The 23,378-nt window shown below is 42.7% G+C and overlaps 1 protein-coding gene across 12 annotated transcripts in view; it reads right to left on the bottom strand.

Annotated features, from left to right (window-relative positions):
• Positions 1–23,378, bottom strand: part of NPAS3 (neuronal PAS domain protein 3) — a 616,056-nt gene that overhangs the window by 124,958 nt on the left and 467,720 nt on the right. For 11 of the 12 annotated variants that reach the window (XM_077261116.1, XM_077261123.1, XM_077261174.1 and 8 more), the window contains one exon: positions 9,176–9,265. The exons of the other annotated variant lie outside the window; for it this stretch is intronic. In XM_077261116.1, coding sequence (XP_077117231.1) covers positions 9,176–9,265 — 90 coding nt within the window. The remainder of the gene's footprint in view (positions 1–9,175; positions 9,266–23,378) is intronic. 12 annotated transcript variants of the gene reach the window in all.

The raw sequence follows: 23,378 nt of genomic DNA, 5'->3' as shown, positions 1-23,378 counted from the left end.
CTGACTGTCACAGACCTATTAGTTTTTCTTTAAGGCTACTTTCACACTTGCGTTTTTCAGCTTCCGTCACAATCCGTCGATTTTTGAGAATGCAGGATCCTGCAAAAAAAATTTGCAGGATCCTGCATTTTCCCCTAGACTTGTATTAGTGACGGATTGTGACCGATGGCAATCCGTTTCATCCGTCGTGCACTGGATCCGTCGGAAAATAGCGGTCCGTCGTGCAGAGAAAACGTTCATAGGAACGTTTTTTCTGCACATCGGAAAATCGGTCAGCGACGCATCCTGCGCTGCCCCGTTGTCGGCTATAATGGAAGCCTATGGACGCAGGATCCGTCGCTGACAGTCATACACAGGAATCCAGCGACGTATCACGTTTTTCCCCTCTGAGCATGCCCGGAAGGATTTTCAAATCCGGGAAAAAGTCTGTCTCTCTCGTCCCCGGACATATAATTTCCGGCAATTTCTACATTGAAATTGTGACAACAGCACAACCGACGTTGCCAACCAACTCATCCGTCATTACACTGGATGCGTCACACACGTTTTCCACAATTTGCGTAACGTCCGTCGACACGTCATTTTACTGCACAACGACGTACAGCGGACGACGCAAGTGTGAAAGAAGCCTAAGAAACCCACCTACTCTGCACTCATTACCTGTATAAATTGCACCTGTTTGAACTTGTTACCTGTATAAAAGACACCTGTCCACACAATCACATTCCAACCTCTCCTCCATAGCCAAAACAAAAGAGCTGTCTAAGGACACCAGGGACAAAATTGTAGACCTGCACAAGGCTGGGATGGGCTACAGGACAATAGGCAAGTAGCTTGGGGAGAAGGCAACAACTATTGGCACAACTATTAAAAAAGAAAAACACAAGATAACTGTCAATCTTCCTCGGTTTGGGGCTCCATGCAAGATCATGCCTCGTGGACTAAGTATGATTCTGAGAAAGGTCAGGAATCAGCCTAGAACTATATGAGAAGAGCTGGTCAATGACCTAAAGAGAGCTGGGACCACAGTCTCAAACATTACCGTTAGTAACACACTACACTGTCATGGATTAAAATCCTGCAGGGTACACAAGGCCCCCCTGCTCACGCCAGCAAATGTCCAGGCCAATTTGAAGCTCACCAATGACCATCTGGATGATCCATAGGAAGCATGAGAAAAGGTCATGTGGTCGGATGAGATCAAAATAGAACTTTTTGGTATCCACTCCACTCGCTGTGTTTGGAGTAAGAAGAATGAGTACAACGCTAAAAACACCACCCCAACTGTGAAGCATGGTGGGGAAACATCATACTTTGGGGGTGATTTTCTGCAAAGGGGACAGGATGACAGCTCAATATTGAAGAGTGGCTGGATGGGGTCATGTATAGGGAGATTTTCGCCAACAACCTCCTTCCCTCAGTAAGAGCATTGAAGATGGGTCATGGCTGGGTCTTCCAGCATTATAATGACCCAAACAAACAACCAGGGCAACTAAGGAGTGTCTCTGTAAGAAGTATTTCAAGGTCCTAGAATGGCCTAGCCAGTCTTCAGACCTGAACCCAATAGAAAATCTTTGGAGGGAGATGAAACTCAATGTTGTCCAGCGACAGCAACAAAACCTGAAAGATCTGGAGAAGATCTGTATGGAGGAGTGGGACAAAATCCATGCTGCAGTGTGTGCAAATTTGGTCAAGAACTACAGGAAACGTCTGACCTCTGTAATTACAAACAAAGGTTTCTGTACCAAATATTAAAGTTCTGTTTTTCTATTGGCATCAAATACTTCATGCAATAAAATGTAAATTAATTATGTGGAAATCATACAATGTGATTTTCTTGATTTTTTTTTAGATTCTGTCTTGCATGTTGAATTGTATCTACGATAAAAATTACAGACCTCTTCATTCTTACAGACCTCTTCATTCTTTGTAGGTGGGAAAACTTGCAAAATCGGCAGTGAATCAAATACTTATTTTCCCCACTGTATGTACGTACAAAGACTAGCTTCCCGACAGCTCAGGATCTGACTATGGCAGTACCCTAGATATTCCAGATGTGTCAATTCCCTGAAAGCACCAGGCTTTCTTTGGGCATATGCTCTCTTGGCATGGAAGCCTCTGCCTGTGGCGGGGACCCAGGAGCTGGTTCTGTGTTGGCCCAGGGAAGGCAGCAATAGTTTAGCAAGCTCCCTGAGCACACACGCTCTACCATCTGTTCAACAAGGAAAACACACACGTCTCAATTACAGACAAATGCCAATGCACTGACAGGCAGGCTCGATTTGCATCTAGGCGTGAAGCTAAAACCCAGACTACGGGACCCACTTGATTATCTCTCACACTCAATCTGCTGGACTGGCCTCATACCTCCAACATTTATGCAGACCACTCTCACAACATCGCTCACTGGATGTCTGGAAAAATGTTCTTCACCTACGTGCCTTGTGTTCATTCGGTTTATACTGCAGTTACGACCCGTGCCATGACACTTGGTGCATCAAAAATTATGCTATGCAGCACAGTGATATCATAATATTAGTCTCTATTCACATTGTGTTTGTAAATTCTATCTATGTAAACATCCAGCTTATGGAAGTGTTGCACTAGTTCCCCATAGAAAGCCATTGGAAAAGCAACAAATATACAGCCCAACATACATATTTTTGTTGTATGTGGCAGCATAAAAAAGTGCATCAGTTTGGGACATGAAAAATCAAAGTTATAGCAATGTACAGTTTCTCAGTCCAGCAAATAATAAGATGATACCTTTGGATCCACTGGATCAATATTTGTCTGTGGATATATTTTGTGACTGCGTACGGAGATCTCTGGGTGCATATGTTGAGTATTAGGCTTTGTTCAGTTTTAGGAGACACTGTCACACAATCGGTCATATGGTGCTATGTTTTTATGAAAACATACACTACAGCAAAAGCCAATTAATCCCATTGTAACTTGTTTCCTCCATTGTTGGCAGGCTATGGATGCCGTACTACATTATAATTTCTGTTAATGATGGATGCAAATGTGAACACATCCTTAGTTGCAGTTTTCTACAGTTGTACAGGTTAAAAAGGATTGAACTTTTTGGCCATAATTCCAAAAGGTCTGTTTGGCGCAAAGCCAACACTGTGCATCACCAAAAGAACACCAAACCCAGAATGAAGCATGGTAGAGGCAGCATTTGTTTTAGGGCTGTTTTTGGCAACTGGAGCCGAGTCTTTAGTCAAGATGGAGGAAATTATGAACAGTTCCAAATATCAGTCAATTATGCATCAAAACTTTGAGGCTTCTGCTAAAAAGCTGAAGTTGAATAGGAATTTTACCTTTCAGTAAGAAGACAACTTTAAGCATGCCTCCAAAAGAACAAAAGAGTGGTTTCACCAGAAGGAGATCAGAGTTTTGTAATGGCCCAGCTGGAGCCCAGAGCTGATGCAATTGAAAATCTGACAGATCTGTAAGGAAGAGTGGACAAAGATTGCCAATCCAAGATGTACCATCAGCTAGCGACCTTTATGTCTGTATGTATAAGTTGGGAATATTTGGATAGGACAAATATGCAATGATAGGGCAGTTCTATAAGGAGCCAGATGGAGGTGAGTGTGATGGTAGCGGTGACCTGTAAGGGTTGTGTAATGACACAACACCTGTAGAATTCTGATTCTGTGCTATAGCTGCAGCCCTGTGGCTGGAGGTCAGCATCGTTCAAATAATCGTCTGGCAAAGATGAGATTATCACAATCTATGAGCTGCACTCACGGTAAGGATGAGATCCAAAGAGTAGTTTATTCACACCCACGCATTTCAGTGCCTTTCTCAAGGTAAAAAAAAACAAATTAGATATCTATAAACCAGCTTTCAGGTCAACCTGAACCTAACCTTGGATGTAGAAGAAGTAAATTATGGTAACACTGTCCACGAAGCCAAATTCTTGTGGCACCAGCAATCCAAGTGTAGCCAGATTCCTACCAAGCATCAACACTACAGGCCATTGCCCATATTTCCTTCTTTTTTCCAAATCTATTTAGTGAGCTCAGACAAGCGCTTCCTACTACAAGTTATTGATTATATTCTCTGTCCTCTTTCATTCAGCTTGACTGTCTCTAAAGTGCAGTGCATCACTTAGCAGGACAACCATATTACCCATTCTCCAGACACTAATGGACTCCTTTATTGCTGACCATCACACTAATGGACTTTCACTACTATGTGGCTTCCTAAGTGACCCACAGTTGATTCCATAAAATGTAGAAGTTCCTCCAGAAGACCGTCACTGGTTGTGCATAAAGCATCGGTTTACCTATGAACTCCATGTCAGCTTCCATACAGAAGAAAAACCTTGTAAACAACTTGCATTCCTTTTCTTGTACTCATCCTAAAGGTGCATTCACACTACATCATTATCGTGAACATAATAGTCATGGTAATCATGCAGTGTAAGCAGGCTGCCGATAACCCAGTGGATGAGCAAGTCGCTTGTTCATTGGGTGAAATTATTGTTTGGCTTGCACAAAAGATTATCATTCTCGGCAGCACATCATCCTGTGTAAACAGGACCTGCACTGCCAATTACAATGGCAGCCTATGTGGTCTGACCGATCTTTTACTGATCATTCAGTGTGCATCTGAAGCTGGGTCGGCCTGTGTAAATGGGCTATTAAATGAATGCCGGCCGACAAATACTTTTGGCAGTAAGTGGTTCTTTAATGTTGAGCATCATAAAGTGTAAATGGACTTTAGGTTACAGTCTTTATTTAGTATAGTTTAGAGCTGTGTTGACAATTTTATAGTCTTCAGAGCTAAAATCTCCCAGCATTCCTTGCTGACTTAATGCCTATATATGGTATTCTATGGTGCATTGCCTTATTGGACATGTAATATAGAGTTATTGCATGTAGGAAGAGTTGTTCCCCAATGCATTAAGGGAAATTACCTGCTGCCAATACTGACCAGCAATACTGTGAATACAGACTACAACTAAAGCCAACATCACACACAATTTTTACACAGTTAAAACTTAAGCCCCCACACAACTTAGATGTCTATGTTTGGCGGAACAATGGATCGCCTGAACGATGGGTGGGCTAAACGATGCGTCAGTTGAACAATGGATTGCTTGAACGATGGGTTGGCAGAATGATAGATTGGCTGAATAATGGGTGGGCTAAACGATGGGTCGGTTGAACAATGGATTGGTTGAACAATGTGTTGGCTAAACGATGGGTTGGTTGAAATATGAGTCAGCTGAATGATGGATTGGCCAGTTGAAGGATGGAAAACATGAAGAAAAAAAACGAGACAAGGTCCATTATAACGTATATATAACAATATTTATTAAAATATATGGTAGAGTGGTACGGTGGAAAGAATACCATAAAAAGCACTACACCAGGGACATATGAATGGCAATCAAAGAAATCATAAATATAACCACAGTGGGGATTCAACATATATGTGCATACCTATGTATATATATATATATACTGTATATATGCCATGAAAATATAAGTAGCGGCAATACCAAATTTATATTATAAAGTGCATGTGCATCATAAATAAGGTGGCAGCAAAACCTGATAGGAAAAAGTACTTTTTTTTTTACAGTTGAAGGATGGGTCGGTTGAAGGATGGGTAGGCTGAACGATGGGTTGGCTGAACAATGGGTGGGGTAACCAATGGGTCGGTTGAACAATGGGTCGGCTGAATGATGGGTAGGTTGAATGATGGGTCAGCTGAATGATGGGTCGGCTGAACGATGGGTCGGCTGAACGATGGGTCAGCCAATTTGTTCAGCTGGCAGAAATGTTGGTCTTCTCTCCCATGTTTTCTATGAGAGAGCTGCTGCCAGATATCTCTAATGCAGCTTATCTTAGAGAACAATAGGATCAGAGGTTGAAAATCAGACATGCTGTATCCATAACTTCTCTGACAATCATCTGTCTGGTGTCCCCATACATATTAGAATCTCGGGCGAATCCGTCGGTATCAGTGGGCTCAGATAACATTACCACCATATGTATTGGGGCGCAAGTCTTAAAATCCTGCAGATTTAGCTTATTAATTCAGTCTGTTTGATAAATCTAGAGCACGTTTAGACTGTCTCGTGGAAGAGGGGATTCATCAAGACAGGCATTTTCTACAGCTGTAAGGTGTGACAAAATTACTAAGAGGAGTTCAGCTTAATGAACTTTGTGCAGTTTTGGCTCCTTGTACACTAGAGACAAAAACTGTACTCCAGTCATAGACTTTGTCCCTTTCTGCTATAATTTATTTCTACTTTTGTGGCTTAAAATATAGTGAATATGACAGTGCTAGTTCACGAACCATCTACTAATGATTGGCAAAATTTTTGGTAAAAAAAAATAAATTTGCAACTATTGTACGTGTTGCAACTTTTAATTTTTGGCATAAAATGCTTAACGAATAATCTCCTAATTTAAGATCACCTTTTAGTTGGCTTACTTGGTGCCACAAACTTGCAGCAAAAATCTTAGTATATTCTTGGCACGCAGCCTTGCATGTTAAGCCACAGACCCTTTTAGCTGAGATACATGGCATATTGTCAAGTAAGGTGGAGGAAGTGTCTCAAACAAAATAAATCTGGTGCAGCCATGAAAGACACTTTTTGGCACAAAGTTTCGCTCAGTTAAGCTTGATAAATCTCCCCCAAATATGTTCCAGATTTTCAGTAGTGAAATAGTAAAGATAAAAATGCACACAGATACATGTAGAGTACATGGTTCTGCGTTCAAATTCCACCAAGGACAACATCTGCAAGGAGTCTGTATGTTCTCCCTGTGTTTTGGTGGGTTTCCTCCTGGTTCTCCAGTTTCCTTCCACATTCCAATAGGGAATCTAGATTGTGAGCCCCAATGGGGGCAGTGATAATGATGTGGTATGTGATGGCACTATATACGTCAGCAGAATAAATATGGTAATTATTGCTGGAATATGTTCTGTTCTCTATCACATTACTAACCTCCGATAGGACACCAGGGACACTTTGCTGCTCTCCATCACATTATTAGGTTATAACCAATCCATCATCACATTGCATCTGCTCATTGCGGGATTATACAATATCACATTGCTCATCTGACTGGTCATTACAGCTTCACTTTCATAGAATATTAAAAATCATCTACAACATGTTTTTGGATGTAAAAATAAAAGTATTATTTAATAAATAGCAGTAATCTATGAAAAATATACAAAAGTGTGTGGCCGTTGGTGATGGGTCAATACATGCATTGCCCTTTAAGACACCAGCAGTACCGAGCAGCACCATCTCTGCAGAAGCTTGATATAATTCATATAGCTGGATTATAGGTGCATTACTTTACAGGACTCTGCCTTACCTTATAGCTGCAGCGTACTAAGAAGTTCATTACTACTCGTACATTACTGTGCACACAAACCATAGTTGTGTACGTGGCAGACTGTTCCGCACAACCTAATTGAGACTGTTCTCAGATTTCCTCGGAGCAATGCTCTGGAGCGCTCCATAGTGTGTCAATGCATTAGCGTTAATGGAAAAACACCAAATGGCAATTATGTAAAATGACAATACAAGTAGACAGAAGGGACTAAAAAAAAAATCTAAAATCTTCCAAATATTTTCCTGCACTCAGTATTGGAGACTGAATGCTTGCTCTTGCGTGAAGTGTCATGGAAGATAAGCAGGTGGGACTTTGGAGCCCATTTTCTTATTTCAGGGCTATTAAAATGCATCACAGATATTTCTCTACCCGATCTTATTTAATGGGATAGGTAAGCAGACAGCAGTGACAGTGTCAGATCCCACGGCACACGGCTTCGCCAGGAACAGCCGATAATAGGACACCGGGGACACACTGCTGCCCTCTCCAAGGTCACATCAGGCAAAGAGCAAGAGCCCACTGAGACAAGGCGAGCGGTGCATTAATATGGGGTGATGCCCATGGCTTTACCCTGAATTGGCTCATCAATATGCGATAATCACACATACACATCAGTAATGAACTCCAGAGAGGGCGGGAGTGCCATCGCCATCTAGCTGGCCAGCACTTCTTGCCCAGGCACCATCATATACATGTAAATGCTACGCGAAAAAAAAACCATTTTCTCAATAAAGTAAAATACGGTAATAATAATATTTTTTTTTTTATTATTTCCATAGCGCAAGAAAGTCAACTTGAAACTTGGCCATGTGGAAAGAGAAGGTGCATATGGTACACAAAGAGGTAATAAGTGTGACAAAAGGGGCATGCTTAAAACACGGAGGAGACATAGCAGTAGCACATGGAGGTGTTACATACAACAAGGAGCCATTATCTGGACTGAATATGGATAAAACATGGTGAAACATTTGACTGCTGGTCATCTTCTGGTAGTCATCATACCCTGTGAGGACCTAAGCATTGAGATGGCGCTACTGGCACTATACCGTAGTAATATAGTGATGGATGAACGGGACACTGCTATATGGAGGCTATTGTGGCATGTACATAGGAATACTAAGCAGCACGTGGACAAAACACCAACGGGGAGTGTGGAGTAGTTTGTATAGCACTACAATGTGTTCCATACTGTGTGGACAGTAGGGGACACGTGCAGACGTTTTCTCTATGTTCAACAGAAAAATATAATAAAATCCCTTAATAATAAGACAGAAGTAATTGAATTGTGCTCCCTCCTATTATCTTTTTCTGATCCATAGTTCAAAATATGAATATTCATCCTAGGAGCTCCCCAAAGTAAAACAAAGGTTAGAAAACTCTACCCCAGACATTGCTGGCATCACTGCCTCAATACTTAATGAACTGATAAGCTGCTGTCTCATCAATATTCATGAAGCCCACAAAATGTATACCTCCGCTCAGCATAGGTGAACGATGTGTACTTGTAGATTCCGGTAAGTGAATAGGACTCTATTATTTATGCCGACAATCACCTTTTCCTTTTTTTGCAAACTGCCCAATAATAATAGCGAGAAAAAAATAAAATATAGCTAACTATTAAATGTTTATTTAACGCCCCAAATATATTGACATTTGACAATTTCCCATTTTAATACACTTGGTAACGGGAAGATTTCATACGCACTTGCCATTTTTTCAAGAAAAAAAAAACCATATGCATATGACAGATAAATGATGATGCTCCAAGTGTGAAGAGACAGATGAGGGACACTCACCTGAGACAAGCCAAGGTAGATGGACACAGTCTCCGAAATGTACAAAAATTTTCCCTCCTGGTTTAGTGCAAATACAAATCCGTCCAGAGACTGCGGGGAAAAGAACAAGAGACAGTCACAAACGGAGAGGAAGGGAGGAAAACAGGCAGGAAAACAGGAAGGAGACAGCCGAAAAGGGGGAAAGGGGAAGTGTGGTACACAAGAGGAAAGCACAGTTATACATAAAGTGATAGACAATGTACACTGGAAAAGCAAAGACAGTAATACATAGACAAATGCATAAAACCCTGGCGTTGAAAAATGAGATATTAGAAAGTTCTGCACATCATCAGAAGAGGGAGCACGAGCAGAAAAAAAGCACACACCTCCAGCACAAATTTGCGCCCCAGAGTCAGATCCCGGGGCGAAACGAACACCCAACAAGAAAGGGAAAATAATGTATTCCTCCAGAATTAAAAACATCACCAATAAATAAGACAACCATGACATCTCCTAAACGGTTGGTTATTAGTGATGAGCGAATATACTCGTTACTCGAGATTTCTCGAGCATGCTTGGGGTCCACCGAGTATTTTTTAGTGCTCGGAGATTTAGTTTTCCTTGCCGCAGCTGAATGATTTACATCTGTTAGCCAGCATAAGTACATGTGGGGGTTGCCTGGTTGCTAGGGAATCCCCATATGTAATCAAGCTGGCTAACAGATGTAAATCATTCAGCTGCGGCAAGAAAAACTAAATCTCCGAGCACTAAAAAATACTCGGAGGACCCCCGAGCGTGCTCGAGAAATCTGAAGTAATGAGTATATTCTCTCATTACTATTAGTTATCCATATTTGTAGGGCTGGAATTCCATTTTTCATTTTAAAGAAGCACTTCCAACAAAGTTTATATCCTCTAGCACTGTGTACTTACAATTGCTCATTTTGCCTTTCTACCCAGATAATTCTTCTCTTTTCCATTAGGTCTATGACATCATGTGATTAAAAACAGACTATCTGAATCCTTCTAAGCTCTATATAGGAACAAGAAATCTCTTGACCCTGTATGAGTCATTTCCCTCTTCAACTCCTGACCCAGCTGATCCCACTCCAGTGATGACTCATGCAGGAAAAATTGACCTCCTGTTCCTACATGGAGCTTAGAAGGATTCAGCTAGTCAGTTATTAATCATGTTATGTCATAGACCTAATGGAAAATATAATAATTAACTGGGTAGAAAGGCAAAATGAGCAATTGTAGGCACACAGTGCTATATAATATGATGATTGCAATATATTAAGAGGATAAATAAAATTTTTGATGGGAGGAGTGCTTCTTTAAGTTGAAGCCAAACACAACTGGTGCCAAAATTTGTTCTAGGCCTAATCCAGCACAACAACTAATTCACCAGGGGAATGAGGACATCCCGTGGAAAACTATGGGCTCAGTACTGACACTAGTTTCCCTCTGCTATTTCTGTTCCCCATCAGGGGAAAAATGGAAGAGACAACACAAGGTGAAAACGAGCACTGAGGTGTAAACAGGAAATCTATGTAGTGGTCAGTGACAAAGCCGCCTGTTTCCACAGTGATGAATAAGTAGGCAAATTCGCCATTTTGAAACCTAGAAAAGTTAAATGACTAACCCTCTAGATGTCCTAATGGAGGAATAGAATTTAACAAAAGAGATCTCTGGCTATGACCAGACAGTGATATTCTACAATACCGTCACACATTAAGTTGTGTAGTGTTCATAAGGTGCAGATTTGGGTTTATGCAGCCATTCAAAATTGCCCAACTGGCCTTTAGGAACCTACCACAGGAACACACTGAGGCAACCACTACGGTGGATTCAATACCGGGACGGGATCACGTTGTTCTGAGTGAAAGACATCAGTTTAGACAAGAAAAAAATGAGACTTTTGGTGGACTTTGAAAAGGTTTCTGACAGATCGTCTCTGTTATACTATTTAAAAAAAAAAGCAATGGCTAGATACAATATTGGTCAGAAGATAACATTGATTGTCAAAACACATAGACAATTATAGAATTACAGTGAAGTAAAATTAACCTTAAATATTTGAGAGTATATTGGAGTATCTAAGCTCGGGTGTACTGAAAATTCTGGGATGGGGTATAGGGAGTCTGCAGTACTAAGAAACCCTCATGATTGCTGTGAATTTTTTATTCATTTAGACCGGTGTATGCCAGTAAGTAAGTTTGGGGTATGCCATGTTCTCAGTATTGGGACAGCCGCTCAACATTGGTTTTGATCGATATGCTACATACTGATGATTGGCGCTCATTACATCTATCCTCAAGAAAGAACTGTAAAGTTTATGGAGTTATTTTACAGCTATGTGCAAATATCAAAGGCCGATACTTATCTAGCAATATCCATGTCTAGTTCTGCAACCTAGATAAGGGGGCATTAATAAATTCTACAGGAAGACCAAAACAACATATCATTTTTTGGGGGTTGTTTTTTTTTATTTTTTACCAGTATGTAAAGTGGTTTGTTGAAACCTTTTCGACTAGACTGTCGTGCCAATTCTGCTGAAAGAGAACCTGTCAGCACGACATTGTAATGTAAAGTATAGACCTGGCTGTAATGGCGCTGTAATACTAATTACATTGATACCTTTGGTGAAGAAATCCATTTTGTGGTTCCAATTTAGTCACCATTTGAAGTTTTCTGGTAATTAGATTTCAGAGCACAGGGGCCAGACTGTACACGGGGTCTTCTCCTCCCTGTCTGAGATTCCCCGACCCCTCTGTCTACCACTGGTATGTAATTTCCCAACGCATCTCCATGCCTCCGCTCTGTGATTCCCTTGCCCCTCCACCTGCCTCCAGTCTGATTCCCCAGCCAATCCAACTGCCTCCAGTCTGTGATTCCCCAGCCCCTCCACCTACCTCCAGTCTGATTCCCCGGCTCCTCCGTCTGCCTCCAGTCTGTGATTCCCCAGCCCCTCCGAATGCCTCCGCTCTGTGATTCCCCAGCCCCTCCACCTACCTCCAGTCTGTGATTCCCCGGCTCCTCCATCTGCCTCCAGTCTGTGATTCCCCAGCCCCTCCGCATGCCTCCGCTCTGTGATTCCCCAGCCCCTCCACCTACCTCCAGTCTGTGATTCCCCGGCTCCTCCACCTGCCTCCGCTGTGATTCCCCAGTCCCTCCACCTACCTCCAGTCTGTGATTCCCCGGCTCCTCGGCATGCCTCCGCTCTGTGATTCCCCAGCCCCTCCACCTACCTCCAGTCTGTGATTCCCCAGCCCCTCCACCTACCTCCAGTCTGTGATTCCCCGGCTCCTCCGCATGCCTCTGCTCTGTGATTCCCTTGCCCCTCCACCTACCTCCAGTCTGTGATTCCCCGGCTCCTCCGCATGCCTCCGCTCTGATTTTCTTGCCCCTCCACCTACCTCCAGTCTGTCATTCCCCGGCCCCTCCGCCTGCCTCCGCTCTGTGATTCCCCAGCCCCTCCACCTACCTCTAGTCTGTGATTCCCCGGCTCCTCCGCCTGCCTCCGCTGTGATTCCCCAGTCCCTCGACCTACCTCCAGTCTGTGATTCCCCGGCTCCTCCGCCTGCCTCCACTCTGTGATTCCCCAGCCCCTCCACCTACCTCCAGTCTGTGATTCCCCGGCTCCTCCGCCTGCCTCCGCTCTGTGATTCCCTTGCCCCTCCACCTACCTCCAGTCTGTGATTCCCCGGCTCCGCCGCCTGCCTCCGCTCTGTGATTCCCCAGCCCCTCCACCTGCCTCCAGTCTGCGATTCCCCAGCCCCTCCGCCTACCTCCGCTCTGTGATTCCCCAGCCCCTCCGCCTACCTCTGCTCTGTGATTCCCCAGCCCCTCCACCTGCCTCCAGTCTGTGATTCCTTGGCCCCTCCACCTACCTCCAGTCTGTGATTCCCCGGCTCCTTCACATGCCTCTGCTCTGTGGTTCCCCAGCCCCTCCACCTACCTCCAGTTTGTAATTCCCCGGCCCCTCCGCCTGCCTCTACTCTGTGATTCCCCAGCCCCTCCACCTACCTCCAGTCTGTGATTCGCCGGCTCCTCCGCATGCCTCCGTTCTGTGATTCCCTTGCCCCTCCACCTACCTCCAGGCTGTGATTCCCCGACTCCTCCGCCTGCCTCCGCTCTGTGATTCCCTTGCCCCTCCACCTGCCTCCTCCAAAAATCTTCCCACTTTTCTGGATCCATCCATCCATCTAACATCAGCAGGGAGGAAGTAAAGGGCTAGAGTAATTCAGGTATCATTCTGCCCCATATTAAAATGAATGTCTGCTGCCTGCAAGTGAACAATGCTACCAAACCGCATACAGTGGAATTGACTAGTTAATTAATTCTATTAGCTTGAATTTGTACTCTCAATTGCATGTCCAATTAAAACAAAACTACCCAGGAAAGGAATCTCTATATATTCTAATTGTAAAATACTTTTTTTCAATGTAAATTTTCCTGCGCTAGACAGACATTTTTCTACTTCTGTATTTGAACATAACAAGAAATTTATTTTTTGTTTTCAATGCTAGTCCACTTCACAAAGTAATCAAGGTCAACTGCGACTGGCATGAATATGCTGATGAAATGCACCATTTATCATTCATGCATATTTTCAATTCTACTTGCAATCATTTTCACCAACACAGGTATTATTTACGGTTTGGTCTGAAACGTTGAGGTGTAGCATTAACGCTTCCAAAGTTGTCACATCCACACACATTTGTCTTTGTCATAGTATTCAAAGATCGTCCACAGAGAAATTATCGAAAAATAGATAAGCTCGCTCTAACTGTTGTTGTGAGTAGGTGCTCAGAAGAAAGACTCTGTCATCAAATAGCAAAAAATACTTTGGCACATAAGTGATTAGAGCAGGTAGAATCTTGGTGTATAATTTTAACCGACCCGTGCCAAACAGAAAAAAAACAACATTTCGACAGTATAAGGCCTCCATTAGGGTAAATCTGAATGTGGAGTGGCCAATAAGAGCAGAGTGATGCAGAACTAGCTAAGTCATCACTCGGATCTTCCGACCACCCCAACATACAGATATAAATCGACAAATGTCTTTTATGATCGAAACGTTGTTTTTTTTCTGTTCTGAATGGGCCGGATTATAATAAAACTATACACCAAGATTCTACCTATTCTCATCACTTGTGTGCCAAAGTATTTTTTTACTATAGGAAAATTATCTACAGAAAAGTGTCACATGTGGTACCGAATTCTTTGATCTAAATCCTTACATTCCATGGGGTGAACCTTCACAAATGGCAATCCAAAAATGTCTCTTTTCACACAAATACATTTCTACCGGTGTCTTAGAAGGCCCCAATCCAAACAATTGTCCATCCATTTCTTTACGGCACCAGTGGATGAGCTCTATAGGAATGTAACGTATATGACATCTAGGCAAGGTGGAGGTTGAGGACCAATACTTACAAAAGGTGACGGCTAATAAATTGTTACAGGACTTATATGTGCCACCTTGTGGCTGCCATACATGTCTAACCCAATTCTTCAACATTCCACGTACACCGGTAACCGTAACTGTGAGAAGTACAATGGATTTGTGTGTTACAGCCTGTTACTTTGGTTAATCAGCTGTTGCTATACAAGCGGCTTAAGCTGCAAGAAGATTGTCTGCGAGTGCTAAAGTGAATGCAAAAATATCTGCACAGAATGGAGAGATCAAGGAGCAAAGGATGTCAAGAGTCACCTAAGAAAGCAGAGACTAGCATGGAGAGATTAACAGATATTAATAAAAAAAAAAAGGAGAATAAAATGAAAAGAGTAGCAGAAAGATAGGAGTGACAGCAGCAACTACAAAACAATGGGACAGAGACAAGAAAGGATGATCAGAACCTGTAAAGACTGAGCCAAGATGTGTCACATGATGTCTTCACAGAACTAAAACAGTGCACAGGGTTCCCTGCCAGAGTGAAATAAGAGGCAGAGAGAGAATTGGCAAGGGATAGGCAGAAACAGAGGGAGGGAATGGAGGAATGAGGCAGAGAGAGGGAGGGAGGACAGGCCTCTCTCCTCAGGTTATGAATGAATGAGCACTGTTGTTTTTTCATCTCAGCGTGCAAGGATTTAATTAAGTGATAACAGTCACCTTGGGTGGCTGTACTGACCAGTAATGTGTAGGTAAGCAGCAGACAGGGGGAGAGGCAGCCTTAATCTATCTGCGGACTGGAGAAAGGGGCAGCATGGGGGGCAGGAAGCTATTTGGCAATTTTTTTCTTTCATTGCTGATAAAATCAGCATTAAAATAAAAGCAAGAGAAAGGTAAAAAAAACAACAGAGAATGTTACAAAAGTATATAAGTTATCCAGAAAAGGAAACAACATAACACTATTGTTCTAAAGGAAACAGTAGAGGTGTTCTAAGACCTGCACAGAACAGCTGTGCGATACCTGGGCTGCTGAATCATTTCAGCAGCACTCAGAACCCTCCCAGGTCCTTTTTCCAAGATAGATGTGGTACTGGATGCTCAGTTTAACCAGCACAATACTCTGCATGTTACTCTTCACCAGTAACATAGCTACGGAAATTGAAATACATGATCCTGCCACCATATGATTGCGTCCTTAAAGGGAACCTGTCGCCCCAAAAATCGTACATTAGCTGCGGCCACCGTCATCAGAGGCTTATCTACAGCATTCTGTAATGCTGTAGATAAGCCCCCGATGTAACCTGAAAGATGAGAAAAAGAGGTTAGATTATACTCACCTGGGGGGCGGACAGATCCGATGGGCGTCGCGGTCCGGGGCCTCCCATCTTCTTACGATGACGTCCTCTTCTTGTCTTCCTGCTTCGGCTCCGGTGTACTTTGTCTGCCCTGTTGAGGGCAAAGTACTGCAGTGCGCAGGCGCTGGGAAAGGTCAGAGAGGCCCAACACCTGCGCACTGCAGTACTTTGCTCTGCCCTCAACAGAGCAGACAAAGTACACCTGAGCCGGAGACGCGGCAGGAAGAAAAGAAGAGGACGTCATCCTATGAAGACGGGAGGCGCTGGACCCAGAAAAAGATGGCCATCAGACCCGGACCGCACCGGGACCGCCCCTGGGTGATTATAATATAACCTTTATTTCATACCTTTCAGGTTACATCGGGGCTTATCTACAGCATTCCGGAATGCTGTTGGTAAGCCCCTGATGCCGGTGGCCACAGCTCATATACGATTTTTTGGGTGACAGACTCTCTTTAAGAGTCCTCCGCAATATAAAAGAAGTGGAGTGACTAAAGAGGACATGATTATTAGTGTGTGTGGTTAGTTTGCGGGTAAGTCTGGACACCGCTCTCCCAATGGAATACTCTGTAGCAAGCAATAAAAAGAAACTGTCAGCAGGTTTTTGCTATGTAATCTGAGGTCAGCATGAGGTAGGGGCTGAGACACTGTTTTCAGCGATGTGTCACCTATTAAGATGGGTGCTGTTGTTTCCATACATTGAAGGTTTTATCACCAGGAGATTATCACTGCTTGGACTACAGTGCACATGAGTCCTGGTCCAACCACACCATGTCCTCTGATAAGCAACTCACTGTCAATAGACAATGTACACAGAGATTTAATCAACCCAATGATCCAATATTACTATGTGCTTGCCCAATACTATAAATCCGTCCGTATCACACAACGCTAACCCATAGCCGTGAAACAGAAAAAGCACAGATAACTTACTTTCTCAAATAAAATCATTTTTTATTTAAATAATTAAAAGATACGCATTAAACAATAATAATAAAGTAACCTTAACCCCTTCATGACCCAGCCTATTTTGACCTTAACCCCTTCACCCCCAAGGGTGGTTTGCACGTTAATGACCGGGCCAATTTTTACAATTCTGACCACTGTCCCTTTATGAGGCTATAACTCTGGAACGCTTTGACGGATCTTGGCGATTCTGACATTGTTTTCTCGTGACATATTGTACTTCATGTTAAAGGTAAAATTTATTCGATATAACTTGCGTTTATTTGTGAAAAAAATGGAAATTTGGCGAAAATTTTGAAAATTTTGCAATTTTCCAACTTTGAATTTTTGTGCCCTTAAATCACAGACATATGTCACGCAAAATACTTAATAAGTAACATTTCCCACATGTCTACTTTACATCAGTACAATTTTGGAACCAAAATTTTTTTTTGTGACGGAGTTATAAGGGTTAAAAGTTGACCAGCAATTTCTCATTTTTACAACACCATTTTTTTTTAGGGACCACATCTCATTTGAAGTCATTTTGAGGGGTCTATATGATAGAAAATACTCAAGTGTGACACCATTCTAAAAACTGCACCCCTCAAGGTGCTCAAAACCACATTCAAGAAGTTTATTAACCCTTCAGGTGTTTCACAGGAATTTTTGGAATGTTTAAATAAAAATGAACATTTAACTTTTTTTCACACAAAATTTATTTCAGCTCCAATTTGTTTTATTTTACCAAGGGTAACAGGAGAAAATGGACCCCCAAAGTTGTTGTACAATTTGTCCTGAGTACGATGATACCCCATATGTGGGTGTAAACCATTGTTTAGGCGCATGGCAGAGCTTGGAAGGGAAGGAGCGCCATTTGACTTTTCAATGCAAAATTGACTGGAATTGAGATGGGACGCCATGTTGCGTTTGGAGAGCCCCTGATGTGCCTAAACATTGAAACTCCCTACAAGTGACACCATTTTGGAAAGTAGACCCCCTAAGGAACTTATCTAGATGTGTGGTGAGCACTTTGACCCACCAAGTGCTTCACAGAAGTTTATAATGCAGAGCCGTAAAAATAAAAAATCATATTTTTTCACAAAAATGATCTTTTCGCCCCCAATTTTTTATTTTCCCAAGGGTAAGAGAAGAAATTGGACCCCAAAAAATGTTGTGCAATTTGTCCTGAGTACGCTGATACCCCATATGTGGGTGTAAACCATTGTTTGGGCGCATGGCAGAGCTTGGAAGGGAAGGAGCGCCATTTGACTTTTCAATGCAAAATTGACTGGAATTGAGATGGGACGCCATGTTGCGTTTGGAGAGCCCCTGATGTGCCTAAACATTGAAACTCCCTACAAGTGACACCATTTTGGAAAGTAGACCCCCTAAGGAACTTATCTAGATGTGTGGTGAGCACTTTGACCCACCAAGTGCTTCACAGAAGTTTATAATGCAGAGCCGTAAAAATAAAAAATCATATTTTTTCACAAAAATGATCTTTTCGCCCCCAATTTTTTATTTTCCCAAAGGTAAGAGAAGAAATTGGACCCCAAAAAATGTTGTGCAATTTGTCCTGAGTACGCTGATACCCCATATGTGGGTGTAAACCATTGTTTGGGCGCATGGCAGAGCTTGGAAGGGAAGGAGCGCCATTTGACTTTTCAATGCAAAATTGACTGGAATTGAGATGGGACGCCATGTTGCGTTTGGAGAGCCCCTGATGTGCCTAAACATTGAAACTCCCTACAAGTGACACCATTTTGGAAAGTAGACCCCCTAAGGAACTTATCTAGATGTGTTTTGAGAGCTTTGAACCCCCAAGTGTTTCACTACAGATTATAACGCAGAGCCGTGAAAATATATATATTTTTTTTTCTCAAAAATGATTTTTTAGCCCCCAGCTTTGTATTTTTACAAGGGTAACAGAATAAATTGGACCCCAAAATTTGTTTTCCAATTTGTCCTGAGTACGCTGATACCCCATATGTGGGGGGGAACCACTGTTTGGGCGCATGACAGAGCTCGGAAGGGAAGGAGCGCCATTTGGAATGCAGACTTAAATGGATTGGTCAGCAGCCGTCACGTTGCATTTGCAGAGCCCCTGATGTACCCAAACAGTACAAACCCCCCACAAGTGACCCCATATTGGAAACTAGACCTCCCAAGGAACTTATCTAGATGTGTTTTGAGAACTTTGAACCCCCAAGTGTTTCACTAAAGTTTATAGCGCAAAGCCGTGAAAATAAAAATTCTTTTTTTTTTTTCACAAAAATGATTTTTTAGCCCCCAGTTTTGTATTTTCACAAGGGTAACAGGATAAATTAGACCCCAAAAGTTGTTGTCCAATTTGTCCTGAGTACGCTGATACCCCATATGTCGGGGGGAACCACTGTTTGGGCGCATGACAGAGCTCGGAAGGGAAGGAGCGCCATTTGGAATGCAGCCTTAAATGGATTGGTCTGCAGGCGTCACGTTGCATTTGCAGAGCCCCTGATGTACCCAAACAGTACAAACCCCCCACAAGTGACCCCATATTGGAAACTAGACCTCCCAAGGAACTTATCTAGATGTGTTGTGAGAACTTTGAACCCCCAAGTGTTTCACTACAGTTTATAATGCAGAGCCGTGAAAATAAAACATCTTTTTTTTCCCACAAAAATGATTTTTAGCCCCCCAAATTTTTATTTTCCTAAGGATAACAAGAGAACTTGGACCCCAGAAGTTGTTGTTCAATTTGTCCCGAGTACGCTGATAACACATATGTTGGGGTAAACCCCTTTTTGGGCGCACGGGAGAGCTCGGAAGGGAAGGAGCACTGTTTTACTTTTTCAACGCAGAATTGGCTGGAATTGAGATTGGACGCCATGTCGCGCTTGGAGAGCCCCTGATGTGCCTGGACAGTGGAAACCCCCCAATTCTACCTGAAACCCTAACCCAAACACACCCCTAACCCTAATCCCAACGGTAACCCTAACCACACCCTTAGCCCTGACACACCCATAATTCTAATCCCAACCCTAATCCAAACGTAAATGTAATCCAAACCCTAACCCTAACTTTAGCCCCAACCCTAACTTTAGCCCCAACCCTAACTTTACCTCCAACCCTAGCCCTAACCCTAACCCTACCCCTAACCCTAAACGTGACTGAAATACGTGGCACTGAAATACGTGGCACTGAAATACGTGGCACTGAAATACGTGGCACTGAAATACGTGGCACTGAAATACGTGATACGTGGCACTTAAATACGTGGCACTGAAACACGTGGCACTGAAATACGTGGCACTGAAATACGTGGCACTGAAATACGTGGCACTGAAATACGTGGCACTTAAATAAGTGGCACTGAAATATGTGATATGTGGCACTTAAATACGTGGCACTGAAATACGTGGCACTGAAATACGTGGCACTGAAATACGTGGCACTGAAATATGTGATACGTGGCACTTAAATACGTGGCACTGAAACACGTGGCACTGAAATACGTGATACGTGGCACTGAAATACGTGGCACTGAAATACGTGGCACTGAAATACGTGCAACTGAAATACGTGGTACTAAAATATGTGGCACTGAAATACGTGATACGTGGCACTGAAATACGTGGCACTGAAACACGTGCCACTGAAATACGTGATACGTGGCACTGAAATACATGGCACTGAAATACGTGGCACTGAAATACGTGGCACTGAAATACGTGCAACTGAAATACGTGGTACTAAAATATGTGGCACTGAAATACGTGATACGTGGCACTGAAATACGTGGCACTGAAACACGTGCCACTGAAATACGTGATACGTGGCACTGAAATACATGGCACTGAAATACGTGGCACTGAAATACGTGGCACTGAAATACGTGGCACTGAAATACGTGGCACTATGACTGTCAGAAAATGTTCATTAAACGGTTAGGGGTGAGGTTAGGGGTAGAGTTAGGGTTTGGATCCCTTTATCACCTTGATGGTGGTGGGTGGCTTTTCAGTGTGTTTTCTGTTTTTTTCGATAAAAATGCATGCGTTTTTAACGCAAACAAACGCATGTGCTTAAAAACGCAAGAAAATACTGCAGGTTGTATTTCTGAAAATGAACGCATGCAGAAAAAAACCGCATGCGTTTGAAAACGCGACCAAACGCGTACAAAAAAACCGCATGCGTTTTCAATGTTAAATATAGGGAAAAAACGCATGCGTTTTTTTGTGCAAAAAACGCTGCAGACAAAAACGGAAGTGTGAAACCAGCGACGCTTTTTATAGCAAAAAAGTTTTTGCGTCTCCACATTTTGAGACCTATAATTTTTCCACATTTGCTCCACAGAGTCATGTGAGGTCTTGTTTTTTGCGGGACGAGTTGACGTTTTTATTGGTAACATTTTCGGACACGTGACCGTTTTTGATCGCTTTTTATTCCGATTTTTGTGAGGCAGAATGACCAAAAACCTGCTATTCATGAATTTCTTTTGGGAGAGGCGTTTATACCGTTCCGGGTTTGGTAAAATTGATAAAGCAGTTTTATTCGTCGGGTCAGTACGATTACAGCGATATCTCATTTATATCATTTTTTTTATGTTTTGGCGCTTTTATACGATAAAAACTATTTTATAGAAAAAATAATTATTTTGGTATCGCTTTATTCTCAGGACTATAACTTTTTTATTTTTTTGCTGATGATGCTGTATGGCGGCTTGTTTTTTGCGGGACAAGATGACGTTTTCAGCGGTACCATGGATATTTATATCAGTCTTTTTGATCGCGTGTTATTCCACTTTTTGTTCGGCGGTATGGTAATAAAGCGTTGTTTTTTGCCTCGTTTTTTTTTTTTTTTCTTACGGTGTTTACTGAAGGGGTTAACTAGTGTGGCAGTTTTATAGGTTGGGTCGTTACGGACGTGGCGATACTAAATATGTGTACTTTTATTGTTTTTTTTTTTTTATTTAGATAAAGAAATGTATTTATGGGAATAATATTTTTTTTTTTTTTTCATTATTTTGGAATATTTTTTTTTATTTTTTTTTACACATTTGGAAATTTTTTTTTTAACTTTTTTACTTTGCCCCAGGGGGGGACAATACAGATCGGTGATCTGTCAGTTTGCATAGCACTCTGACAGATCACCGATCTGATTGAAGTGCAGGCTGCTTCACAGTGCCTGCTCTGAGCAGGCGTCTGTGAAGCCACCTCCCTCCCTGCAGGACCCGGATCCGCGGCCATCTTGGATCCGGGTCTGGAGCAGGCAGGGAGGGAGGTAAGACCCTCGCAGCAACGCGATCACATCGCGTTGCTGCGGGGGGCTCAGGGAAGCCCGCAGGGAGCCCTCTCCCTGCGCGATGCTTCCCTGCATCGCCGGCACATCGCGATCATGTTTGATCGCGGTGTGCCGGGGGTTAATGTGCCGGGGGCGGTCCGTGACCGCTCCTGGCACATAGTGCCGGATGTCAGCTGCGATATGCAGCCGACACCCGGCCGCGATCGGCCGCGCTCCCCCCGTGAGCGCGGCCGATCGGCTATGACGTACTATCCCGTCGGCGGTCATACGGGCCCACCCCACCTCGACGGGATAGTACGTCAAATGTCGGGAAGGGGTTAATAACCTGGCCATTTTTTGCAATTCTGACCAGTGTCCCTTTATGAGGTAATAACTCAGGAACGCTTCAACGGATCCTAGCGATTCTGAGATTGTTTTTTCGTGACATATTGGGCTTCATGTTAGTGGTAAATTTAGGTCGATAATTTCTGAGTTTATTTGTGAAAAAAATGGAAATTTGGTGAAAATTTTGAAAATTTTGCAATTTTCACATTTTGAATTTTTATTCTGTTAAACCAGAGAGTTATGTGACACAAAATAGTTAATAAATAACATTTCCCACATGTCTACTTTACATCAGCACAATTTTGGAAACAAATTTTTTTTTTGCTAGGAAGTTATAAGGGTTAAAATTTGACCAGTGATTTTTCATTTTTACAACAAAATTTACAAAACCATTTTTTTTAGGGACCACCTCACATTTGAAGTCAGTTTGAGGGTTCTATATGGCTGAAAATACCCAAAAGTGACACCATTCTAAAAACTGCACCCCTCAAGGTGCTCAAAACCACATTCAAGAAGTTTATTAACCCTTCAGGTGTTTCACAGCAGCAGAAGCAACATGGAAGGAAAAAATTAACATTTAACTTTTTAGTCACAAAAATGATCTTTTCGCAACAATTTTTTTATTTTCCCAAGGGTAAAAGGAGAAACTGGACCACGAACGTTGTTGTCCAATTTGTCCTGAGTACGCTGATACCTCATATGTGGGGGTAAACCACTGTTTGGGCGCACGGCAGGGCTCGGAAGGGAAGGAGCGCCATTTGACTTTTTGAATGAAAAATTGGCTCCAATCTTTAGCGGACACCATGTCGCGTTTGGAGAGCCCCCGTTTTGGAAACTAGACCCCCCAAGGAACTTATCTAGAAGCATAGTGAGCACTTTAAACCCCCAGGTGCTTCACAAATTGATCCGTAAAAATGAAA

The sequence above is a fragment of the Ranitomeya variabilis genome, chromosome 1, assembly GCF_051348905.1.
Source record: "Ranitomeya variabilis isolate aRanVar5 chromosome 1, aRanVar5.hap1, whole genome shotgun sequence".
Lineage (NCBI taxonomy): Eukaryota > Metazoa > Chordata > Amphibia > Anura > Dendrobatidae > Ranitomeya > Ranitomeya variabilis.
The sequence above is the reverse complement of the archived record's forward strand: the minus strand, read 5'-3'. Positions and strand labels throughout refer to the sequence as shown.